We start from the raw sequence: 12901 nt of genomic DNA on the forward strand, positions 1-12901 counted from the left end.
AAAGTTTAAAACAAAGCATAATCTTAAAATATGTTATAAAATATAATTTGGCCACAAATGGATGTTGAGTATGTAACAGTTCAGAACTAAAAAACTCAGAGGAAGCATTATCTGAAAACTCTCTGAATAGTCAAAAAATACCATGAATATCTAGACAGTAGCAATTGAGTGATTGTATCAAGATCTAGTAAAGTCTTCTTTACTCATTTAAAAGAGAAAGCAAATTGTTTCAAATTAGATGCAAAAGGTGACAGATAAAGAAACTTCATAAAATTCCAGTAGATGAATACATCTGTGCCAGCTTTTCTTTCTCTTTTGTTATCCAAACTTGAATCTACATTGAGAACTGTAGTTTGAAAGACTAAATGCTACAGAGATGTTAATTTCATAATAAAACTGATTATTACTTTATTTTTCATCAGGTCATGAACTTTTGGGATTTTTCTTTCTGTATATTTTAAAACTTAAAACACACTCAGTGTTTTGGTTTCATGACCTGAGTTCTGGCAGTCAGGGTAACTCTACTAACACAGATAATCACACATATGGTCTGTTTTACTGTATCACTCTGTTAATAACTCCCCTCCACAAAGGCTTCCTTCATATATATTTGACATACTGAGAGCTTTTTCCATTCAATATTAACAGCCAAGAATATGTATTTTAGTTATGCAGATTACCCTTTCTTTGAAGACAACTTAATCTTTCAAAAGTTTAAAAGGCCAATATACCTTTAAATTTCAGGGTTTGGGTTTTTTTCTTTTGTTTTTCTTTTTGTAACAGAAACTTATAAGACACAACGAGCAATTAATACCATTAGTCAAAATATTAATTTCCTCTCAGAGAGAGAACTAAAAATAACAGGCAATTAAGCAGTTGGATATACTTAGTAGGATAATCTTAATGTCTCTTTTTCACTTCTGACAGTAATTGTTAACTGCAGCCAGAGAAATTTAACTTTAATTAGTCTTATTCCATTTCAAATAGATTGGAACCTTCTTCAAAAGTGTCCATGAAAAAGTGTTAGTTAAAATATTATTTTTTCCCTGACAGTGAAGCTGAGGGTACATCCTATCTCCTCAACTAACACATCCATATGAGTTAAATATCCAGCACTATTACTACTGTATACCCCTAATCAAACTAAAGATATTTTATTACAGCCCATGCTTTATTCAAACTTGAAATATGCGACATTTCATACGAATAAGATTTTGGATTTTCTAATTTATGTGGTTAACCAAATAGATTTTCAAGAACTTAATTTTGTGCCTACAGAAGTAATGAAGTTCACTAGTTACTTCCTACAGCCCATCAACACGATATGACATCTAACACTTCGGTTATAAAGATCTATGGAAATACTCAGAATTAAGATTATAGAAAATATGAGACAAGGAACATTAAAAATAATTCTACTTATAATAAGGAAAGAATGGTACCAAAGCTTAAGCTTTGCTGCCTTCCAAGGGAATTTTCAGGTGCACAAAAAAAGAAATTGATAATTATTTCTGTTGGCTTTGTTTAGTTTTGTTTTTTGGGGGGTTTTTTAAGTAGACTTGAAGTTGTAGCTGGCAACTAGAAAACTGACATTCACAATGCTTGGTTATCGTAATTGCCAGTAGAAGCCTGTTCAGTCAGTTTCAAATCTTTCTCCAAGAAGTCTACTGGATGCAACAACGCATCCAACCTTTCAGATGAACTGTTATAGTTCGCTTTGAAATCTGACAGTGTATTGAAGAGAGCAAAAGCAAAATTTTAAAAGATTTAGAGGAGTGATTTTGTAAAACAGTACAGTCTATTATACTCAATCACAGTCATTCAAGACAGTACCAGAAGTAATAACACTAGAAAAGTAGGTTGCCATACCCTATGCCTGTCCATTGTGACTTTTTATGAGTACCCTCTAACTTTAGTGAAAAAATAAGTAGAATTCATGAAGACTTATCAATAGCATGCAATTTAATAATAAAGCAGTTTAAGAGCTGCCATTACACCTGGCATTAAACAGAGATCTTTCTTCTCCTTTGTTCCCAAACATGCTCCCATCCCCTCTGAATCTGACAGACCTATAAAATGAAGCTTCTAAATAAAGTAAAACAGGTCAAATCCTAAGAAACAAACAAGATAAAACACAATTTAGCTTCACAAAGTCTATAACTGAATGGTAGGAAACACTTTCTTAGGACTCTTTCAGCATCTATCATTTCCAGCTGCTTCCCCACTACAGTCCAAATCCATGCTGCCACACAGCACAGAAGATTGGCAGAAAAGTACCAAATTCTCAGTCCTGTGGATGGGCACAACACACAAAACTTACTTGTGGGCTTTCTTCACCTTTTCTATGGTGCAAAGCAGGAATCATCATCATATAAAAACAAATACAAATGCTGTTTAGCTTATCATAGTCCTCCCTCTCTTCAGCCATTCTACACCACTTTCAAAATACTTTCACTGGAACATGAACTAGCACGTGAAATGGATTAAAGCGGGGCAAGATGCTCCTAGAAACTGAAAAATTGAATGGCAGTTATCTCAAAGCAAGCTAAACTAATGCTCAACAGTTTTTGTGTGTCATAATAGTTACATCTCTGTATGAGTGCATAGACTAAGAGTTAGATGTTGTTTGATAGCAGACAGTGCTTCAAAGAGAGCTGACAGGTAAGCCAAAAGTTTCAGATCACTGAGCAGCTCATGTATGTTGCAGATCTTTTACAGAGGAATGCCAATGCAGTCTTCTGGACTTATGTAGAAGATTAAGCTGGGTTTTAAGTATTTTCAAGACTTCAAGATTCAAAAGAGCATTACATAAGCATCTTCATTCTTGCCCACCCAAATCACACCGATAACAATATTCCATCCAATTATCAAAGAATATTTCAGATAATACTATTCATGTTTATGAGAATTTCAGTCAGCTTCAGTGATGCCCTGACTGTTACAATAAAAAGTAATGGAAATTATTAAGAAGCAGCACTGTAATATACATTTGTACGTGGAAACTGCATTACTGGTGATTTGCATTAAGGAGAGAAAATTTAATGTGATCAAATGGAACTTGTGGCATTGAATTTTCATATGTCAGAAGAGAGATTTTAATTATTTTGAATTGGTTTTCATGTAAGTTTTGCAATGGTTTGTTAAAAAAAAAAGAGGAAATGTTTTCTTAATACTTTTCCAACTTACGAGAAAATGTTAAAATGTCAGTTATGCTTCCTGTCAGGGTTTTTATGCAAATTTAATTTGTAAAAGTTTCATAAGTCATTTCAAACAAATGTGCAAATAAAACCATTTTAATACAGTATTATTCAAACCAATATGGTTTAAATAAACAACAAAAAGCATTAAAGCAAGAGACATTTGTTATAAAGTGTCATGCCAACATCATCAGAAAAGTTCAAAAGCAGGCATTTGCAAATAAAATATTTTAGTCTCTCAAACTAAAGAAATCCACAATATTCCTGAGTATTCTGTCCTAGGAGGTTTTCCAGTATTTCTTCCCTGGTAAACCAGAAAAAAGCAAGGTGATTCTGGCAGTCTCCAGCCACTTGAAGGGCCAGTGAGAGGGAGAAGCATTCAGTTAGTCCAGTTACAGTTCCTTGTTCAAATTACATTTTATCAAAACAATTTGTTATTTCTAAGTAGAGTAACTATAAATAATTACATCTTTTCCACCGTTATCTCCTCCAAACCCCAATGCATGAGCTCTATTTATAATTCTCTATGGACTACTGAATGGGTAGAACTGAGTAAGAACAGTCTAGGTGTTCAAATAACAGGAGTAATTCCCTCAGATTAATTCATATACTGCAGCAATCAAGACTTCAGCTTGGTCTTGTAAAGGAAACTGCACATTGAACAAAATGTTGCCTTCTAAGTTAAGCATGAGAAAAATCTTCTAGCAGCTCACTGCAGTCAGTGGGTTAATAATCTTTGGTCTCTGGCTTATTGCCTCATGATTTAGAAGTTCAGTTTTATGTGCATTCTAAACAGGTTGACTTATTGCATAAAAATTAAAATTCTGTTTCCTGGTAAATAAATCTCTGCTAAATTGATTTTTTTTCATATTTTATAAACAAACACTGAGTAATTACCTCAGGAACACCCATGATACAATGCCCTAAAACACTACTCTAATTATACTATGAAAATAATGATTTTAGATACATCATTTAATAAAATATGGAAAAAACAAAATGAATAGTTTTATATTTAATTATTCATAACAGATATGCTGAAAAGGAACAAAAGAGGCAATAACAAGTATGCAATCTCATTTTAAGGACAGGAAGAATTCCTGTGACATGAGCGGGAACAGCAAAAAAGTTAAGCGATCTGTAGACAGATGATGGCTTTTCCAGGACCAAAGAACCTTTACATTCTCATAGTAACACCACTCTGGGACTACATGCCAACCCAATTCCATTAGGATTTGGACCTGCATGGTAGTATTAATTTAAGAAACATTAGGTAAAAGTTACATTTAATACCTTCTAGAAAAGGATTCAAGATCACAAGAAAAATACTTACAAGCGTAAGACCCATCTTTCCAACATTTTCAGTTCATGAGTTCTTTAAAGCATCCTCAAAATGCCTCAAGCTCCTCTATCACAAGAAGATTTGAGACAACGTCTCAAATGGCTCACATCACCATTCCAGTCTTCTGCGGCTCATTCTTCTTGCCATTGTTTATCCAACAATAGCATTTGTTTTCTGCCCTTGACTTCCTACAAACTCCCAAGTTTCTCTTGATCCACAACACTGCTGTGGATCTCAAAGTTATTCACACAAACATTCCACTTAGCAGTGGCCTAACATGCACCCTTATTATAATGGTGTTTCTCTTGTGCATTCATCCCTCTGGATGGTGAGTAAACCCAGGCCTAGAGATTCACAGAAGGCCCAGTGAATTACTGAAATGCAAGCTGTAGTGAAATGTAGCTAACTCCATGAGCAAGAAACCACGAGCAACTGTGCAGCACAAATACTTGGAAGGAATATAGGTCAGAAGGACTCAGAGCAACAGAAAGGTGTACAGAGAGAGTGCAACATGTGTGGCAACTGGGAACAGGATTTGCAGCCCAGTGCAAAATTTCCTTGTCCACATTAAGTCAATGAACAGTAACATGGGATATCCTTATCTCATTAAAAAAACACTTCTGGCATTGTATCCACATAGATGAGATTCACTTCGACACAAACTAATACACCACAAAGACACAGAGCCTTCAGAAACACTGCCCTAACAGCAATTAGCATTTGTACTGACAACATATAACACTGCTATATCATGTAGGAGATTAGAAGTAAGCTCAAAATAGTTGTCCCATAACACTAGTGTTTGAATTTCCAAAGAAGCTGCTACACTATGACAGAATAAGCTCAGATCTGTAGCATTTTCGGGGGACAGCAGGGGAGGAAGTACTTTAAGTGACATACACAACGACGTGGCAGGAAAAACCTAAGCTTTCAATTCTTTCTCCTCCTAATTTAGAGCAGAAGTCCTAATCTAAATCTACTATATCCCAGCAGGGGCTGCTACCTACCCCCTCCAAGGTATTCTTTAATTGTGGTTATGTGTCTCGTGGCTTGGAGTTTTAGCTTGCTAAAAATGTTAAGAGTATTCTGCTTTTATCACAGAGTGGGGGACTAATGAGATATTACCAAATTACACTTCCATCATACTTACACTGCTGGAAAGGTTGAAAGAATGTTCTCAGTATTTAACTGCTCGATTCTTACCTTTAGTTACTTGACCCATACTAAACATGTGAATCTATGTGCTAAAATTAAGTACCTCAATCCATTCTAAACATCGACATAACTATGACTTCAATCCTTATAAAAAGACACAAATACCATTTTTTGTATCCAGATTTGAGTAATAAAAAAATATGTGACCAGGCAAGAAAATTATCACTTCCATATATGTCATCTGTATCTTCAAAAATTCTTTAATAACACTTTTCGAAATGGTTTTTGGATATCTCTAGCAGAGCAGAAAGACTCACATCACTATAATAAGACACAGATGTTACACAAGATTAAAGATTAAGGGTGCTTCCATTTGCATAAAGCTAAAATAACCATGGCTTTCCTACTCCCTAAATATTAAACATAAGTGCAACTGTGTGTAAAAATTATAGGATATATTGTCAGAAGATCTAATCATCACAGGCTTACTATTAATACCATTGCTAATAGTAATTTATCATTAATATTTAATAACCCTTTAGGATCTCTTTTTTAATTACCGAGGAGCCTAAAACAAAAGGCTTTCCTTTTTTACAATGGCACGAATTAGAGTGACTCAGAACTGCCACAAAGATACTGAAAAAAATACCAAAAGAAGTAGTTAAAAAAGCAATAAAGGAATTAAAGGTACAACCCAACAGTCACTCAAAGTCAGAGCAAGAACTCAAACATAAATAAATAACAATATTAATAGGTAAGAATAATATAAATAAGTAGAATATAGAATAAGAAAAACCTATGATACTATTACTACACTAAATATTAAATACACTAAAATCTTAAACATTTTTACTAGGAAATTTCCACAATTCTGAATTTATTTCTATGTAAATCATTAAAGCACAATTCACAGTCAAACTTTTGAATCCTTCTATAATTTTCCTATAAAACCTAAGGATTTTATGATTCCATGATTTAGTGGTGGTTGGCAGGTTTGGGTGATGGTTGGACTTAATCTAAAAGATCACCTCCTTTTATGTCCCCATTTCAAGTTTAAGTAAAATGCACACACATTCATTCTAAATGGAACACAGCGATCTGTTTAACTTTAACGTATTAGAAAGACTGCAGTTAAAAAGCCATATAAAGAGAAATCTTAGAAAGTTTGTGTATGCCAATGGGGGAAATAACTGCTGGTAGCACTTAGCTAGGACCACTACTACACCGTTCAGTATTTTTCTTACTAGATATTCGCTTTTAAATGATATTTTAGAAAAAAAATTCTTGAGTTTCATATATTTTCAGTGACAAAATGTTGTCACTTTTTGAGTTTTGTCTTTCTTCGCTGGACACGTACTGGAATAGTGATGCTCCCCAATACTGATATACTGACAAATTGGTAAATACATTAACAATCACCTGGGTCTCCAACTATAAATTGGTGGTAAAGACAAATTTATTTACCATATTAATTAAACGGTCTATTTAACATGGAATATCAACGCTCTAATCACATCTCATTTGAACTTCTTATTTCAATTAACAACCCTAAAGTCTACTGGAGACCCCACTGTTCTAGGATCATTAGGAACATTTTCATTATCTGTCAAATGAGGGAGTAAAAGGCAGAAACTGGAAGTACTCTCAGGAGTAAGACTCTACCCTACTTAAGAGATGATTAGGGAGAAAACAGCAGTAGCTCTCATTAGTTGCTTAGCAATTAAATGCCCCCATATGAAAAAAGAAACAAAGCAACAGAGGTGTTGCCATGCAAATGAATCAATGGATAGTATATCATCCACTCAAGGATAATCTGTCCTTCATTAAATCTAATCAATCCGGATTAAGACACCAATGGCTATCTTGCATAAAGATGGTAGGAAGAATCCACTGAAGTAGTCAGGCAAGGTGTTGCTCAAATCCACATGTATGCATTCCACATATTCAAAGCATGTGTGTATGACAAATAGAATTACAAGGAAAACAATTTTAATACAAACTAGATAAACATTGTCATTTTTACTGTTTAACCTTACCTTGTATATCCATACTTACAACCAAATTCTTAACAAGTTACGAGTATGGCTAATTATCGATAATGTTTATAAGGACTTAAATACTGATCTATGAATTTAACATATGAACGACGTTCCAGTAAGAGATGAACATTTAACCAATGTCAGAGTTGGCCAACTCAGTCTGCAAAATGTATACTCATATACAAGGCCAAACACTCAACAGAAATACAGCTGTTTAAACTACTGTTGTTAGTAGCATTGTGAGGCCTAGAAGATCAGAGCTCGTAACTTAAGTGATTTGATTATTGCTGACACCATTTTAAGATCCGAATTCCAGACTGCCATTCTTTCAGTTTAATAGGTTCCTTCTATTTTGATTTCACTGCCAGTCATTTAAAATGTTTCCTTGTTTCATGTTTTTTTTCTTGTTTTGGAATTTTTTTTTGCTGTTGTCTGGTTTGTTATTTTGTTGGTTTTAAACACTTGCTCCTTTCACACACACAATTTAAAGATTTCTCAAACTGTGAATTAGACAGACAAAAAGAGAATAAAACCAGCTCTGAGTAAAAAAAAAGCATCAGGAGTGGTAAATACTTCTTAACTAGAAACCAAGATAAAAGCAAATGCTATATTCTGCTTCTTTCCCCTCCTTTCAGATCTGAAAAACAAGAACAGTGTTTGCAATTTGTACAGAGGGGTTGGTTTGGTTGGGGTTTTTTTTTCCGGCAGGGGGTAGGTTGCTTGGAATAAAAACCTGAAAGATTTGTCAACTCCACTGACTACTTAGACAAAGCCTAATTGCTTCCCAGTATACATTTAAAGAGAACTATACAGATGTATAATTATAAAAAAAGTATTATAAAATTCATGTATCAAATAATGCTTTCATTATTTAGTCCAAGTAATTATTCAGATTAAAATTAAGATGCTGTTCCAAAACTAGTACCAATTCACAGATCGGTACTAAGACAAATCTTACCTATATATTCACAAACGAAGACTACAAAAAAAGGAGTAACAAGATCATTGATGCCCTGAACATATCCACTGGCTGGATGACGTATTGCCCAGATAAACAAGATTCGTTCAAAGATCTGAAAGAGAGTTAAAGAAACTATCAGAGAATTTATAGTGTGATGAGCACGTTTTAAATAAAACACCTGGAAACTATCCAAGGACAAATTTTATATCACAGAGTTACCAGTATAAAAACACGCATACACAAGAATAAATTACTCTGGTATTCATAATTAACTTTCAGTAGTGAGCTGCTCAGTTCTTCAAAAGGAAGCATTTTCAGGGGATTAGCACATGTTAAAACCAACCTAGTATATATTTCACTTACAGTAGTTCCAACAAAGTAGCACTTATTCACTGGAGCTTTTCCAGGAATATAAAATTCCTCTTTCCTCAAGAGACAGAAATATTAAATAATATTCCCATTTTTTTTTTACTGCTCTGAAAGAAGTATTTCATCAATAGTGTATCCAACTTACTCCTAAATAACATAAGTATTTCATATATCTTAGATAATTTTTTTTTATAATATTCCCCTAAAAAGATTCAAAATAATAAAGTTAATACTGCAGTGTGGGGTTTTAGACTTCAGAAGCATGTAGATTGCTTAATAAAAAAAAAAAATCAAAAAAAACCAAATCAGGAAATGTAGAAAAAAGGTAACTGCCCGTCATACCACATAACCTTGACCTCTCAACTCTGCAAACTATACCTTGCTGAGGATCTATGAAAGCTCCTAAGGCCACAACATATCTGATCATGGAAAGGATAGCATGAGAAAAGTATGGAGCAGGAAAACCACAGAATCATCTCTGACACAATTTAAATCTGTGACAAACTGTATTTCCTCTCATTTATTAGCTTCTGAATGTGCTACGTATCTTTAAAATGCTGCAAATAAGCAGCAGAGTGAAAGCAGCAATGAGCTTTGACCTGATTACAGGCACTCCATCAGGTATAATCTTCTGAAGCAAAAATACGTTTGCTCTTTCCCTGCAAAGGCTGCCCAAAAAGCCAGAATGCAGAGACAGGTAATTGGAGCAGAGAAAGGACAGCTCAAGCCAAAGAATCATAGAATTAGGTTGCTCTTAAGATCAGCCCTAATACTAATATCAATAATCAATACTAATAAAGCAGTAATTTGTAAGGACCCCAAGGAAACTGCATGGTTTGCTGCAACCCTGGAAGCTCAGGCTTCAAGTAAGCCCATAGAAAACCTGCCCTGAAGAGACAAAATAGGGAGAAAGAGTTTAGTTTATGAAGTCTTCATTGCTTTTATTCAACCTTGCTTTAAGTTTTTACTAAATAGTCCACTATTCTAACTCCATTTTAAATAAAATCTTATTCTTCAGTTTAAAAGCCCTTTTGCAGTCGTTTTCAAGTAAGGAAAGGTCTGAGGTATATATGCCTCAGATCCAGGTGCTTGTGAGTCCCATTATAAGCATCCACATGAGCTACCTGAAGCTGAAACAGATTTGTACTTTTTGCTTTGAAAACAAATCCCAAATATCAACATCTACCCTCTCCCACAAGCTTTCTTTTTAAAATGAACTTTCCTTAATCTCCAGATTTTATTTTTCCCTGGCATGCTGCAAGTCCACAGCACAAGGGAGACCATCAACAACAAGAAGTATGAAAACCTTTCGTGGGCACTAAAACAAAAGCCTTAATGCAGCTCACGTCTGATCCGTTACAGCTACAATTAATATTTTGGTTTTGCTCAGTGTGACCTCAGTTTTGGGGCAAAGATTATGCAGAAAGGGAGGTATTCATTTAGCAAGTTCTCTACAAAAGCCTCCTGCTTTCATTAGCCAAGATGCTTATTCCATTAGCTGTAAATTCTTCTTGGTTCTAGTTCCATCACCTCGTGATTTAATATGCACTGAGTATTAACCCGAAAAAAGCACCCACCTCTGCCCATCAAACAATAGCCAGTGGGGTTTCCTTGTTTATCAGCAACTGTATAAAGACCTTAAATTCTGCCATTTACTGCTTGTTTTTACATATTCCATAATTATGCCTTTATGAAATTACAGGGGTTTCTGTCATACTTCTACTATTATTGAAAAACTGCACATCTGTGTAGGTTAGTCAGCTCACAGCCACCTTTCCTGCTTCTGTTGGCACTTTCAGTTTCAGTAACATTAGGGTTTTTTACTATTATCAACGTTACCACTCTGTGTTTCACTTCAAATAAAGTCTAAATGTACTACAAATAACTTTCTTGAAGTCACCTGTATCTGACAGTTGCTTTCAAAAATGTATTTTAACAGCAATTGCTGAATGTAGAATAATGTGATGTACTATACTAAACAAAAAACTGTGGGTGCAAAAAGGGTTAGAAAATACACAGCATGCACACCAAGAAACAAGCAAAAAGAAAGAAACAAAACAAACGAAAAATCAGTAATTCAGTTAAGTAACAATTACCAAAATACTGACTGGAAGAACTATAAAACCTGTACCACCAACCTTTCCCTTCCTCAGAACCTGATAACATACATACTTTGCTCTGCAAATGGAGATGCCTGTGGATCTCAAAGCATTTTTAAAATCAAGTTATGAAAACTCTGATTTAGGGTGGGGTTGTGGTTTTTGTTTGAGGGTGGGGGGGGTTAAATATTATTGAGCAGAAAAGATCACTCAGCAATTGGCACACCAGATTTAATAGGCCCAAAGACATCTAATCAGAAATTCAACAAACACACACTGAAATAGCGTTTTCCATTTCCTACCAATTTTCATAAAGTTTCATTTACTGTTCTGAATTGAAAAAAAATGAGCATTGAATACCTGAAAGGTAGACTGATTTAAGTTTCTATACAGCACTCATCACTGCGCTCAAATAGGACTCATTAAAAAGGTCACTTTCCCAAAAGGTTTCCGCCTTGATTTCCAAACCAGCAAAAGAAACGGGAATTACTTTTCTACTATAAACCACTACCTCTCATGAGATGTCATTACCCATCAATTATTCTCCTTTGAATTTAACTTTCATTCATGATAACAGCAAGAACTATATTCATACACATAAAGAGAAGAATCCATTAGCTTAAATGTAGATTTTTAATTTCTTGTGGGTTTTGCCACCTCAGAGGAACTCCAAAACCCACAAAGCTTTAATCCTGAAAGCTTTCCAGAGTTTGCATTTTGTTTATCCAAGTAGCAAAAAAAAAAAAAATATATAGATGGGGGAAATTTTTCCACTCTTTTTAAATTGTGTTATTTGTTTGAAACTACTTCTCCCATGTAATACAAGCTTACACAGGAAACACACAGTCATGTGCTACTCATTGGATAATAATGATAAAGTTGATAATAAATTACAGACTACTCCACACAAACTCATCAGCCACTTAAAATCATCAGTCTTTAAAATAAACTTGACTAACTCCTTTCTTCTCCTCTTTGAGGAACACTGTTTATTTATTCCCAGTACTTTAAGTCTTTACAACAACATAACCTTCCCCTTCCATAACACAGACACACACACTAAACTGATTGTAAAAGGAACATATAATCATGAGTTATTCTCACACTTCAGACTCAAACAATTTTTTTCTAAAATGAAGCACTTTATTAGAGAAATTCCAACTTCAGATAAGAAATTAAAACAATTTTATTAATTCTAATGATAAGCCCTTTGGGAACAGACCACTAATATGAACAAAAAACATAAAATAGTAATACTTGTAAATTGAAGTCAGAAGACACTGTGAGGTGCATGTGTGTGTTGTATTACTGGTCTTTTGTCAACGCTAACTTTTTCAGCTCTGTCACCTACAATCTCTTCACCTCATTCTAAATAACATTCTATCCAGTAACAGCATCATTATTCAAAATCTCTACAGCATCAGAAATCAGATATCCTGATATCTACAATAACAGTCTTGCATATTATGACACCTTTTGAAACCTGCCTTTGACCCATCCTCCAACTCCTTTCTCTTCATAGCTGTTGCCATTTCACCTTGAGACAGGGGAAGTGACTGTTTTTCACCTGGACCCAACAACATCTTTCCCCTCTCTAGCAGGAAGTCAGCACTAGGAACAACATACTGAGCCCCTGGCAATAGGAAGAGATCCCTAGGAGGATAAGGGATCAGGCTGTGCTAGCATAGGGCTCCAAATCCCAGAAAGGGGGAGGAAGAAATAAGAGACAGGATGGTATG

General features: G+C 34.6%; 1 protein-coding gene across 1 annotated transcript in view; it reads right to left on the minus strand.

The window, feature by feature from the left end:
* Positions 1-12901, minus strand: part of TBC1D22A (TBC1 domain family member 22A) — a 173729-nt gene that overhangs the window by 121247 nt on the left and 39581 nt on the right. Inside the window, exon 8 of the mRNA XM_084278381.1 lies at positions 8692-8806. Coding sequence (XP_084134507.1) covers positions 8692-8806 — 115 coding nt within the window. The remainder of the gene's footprint in view (positions 1-8691; positions 8807-12901) is intronic.

The sequence above is a fragment of the Gallinula chloropus genome (genome assembly GCF_964237585.1).
Source record: "Gallinula chloropus genome assembly, chromosome: 1".
Classification (NCBI taxonomy): domain Eukaryota; kingdom Metazoa; phylum Chordata; class Aves; order Gruiformes; family Rallidae; genus Gallinula; species Gallinula chloropus.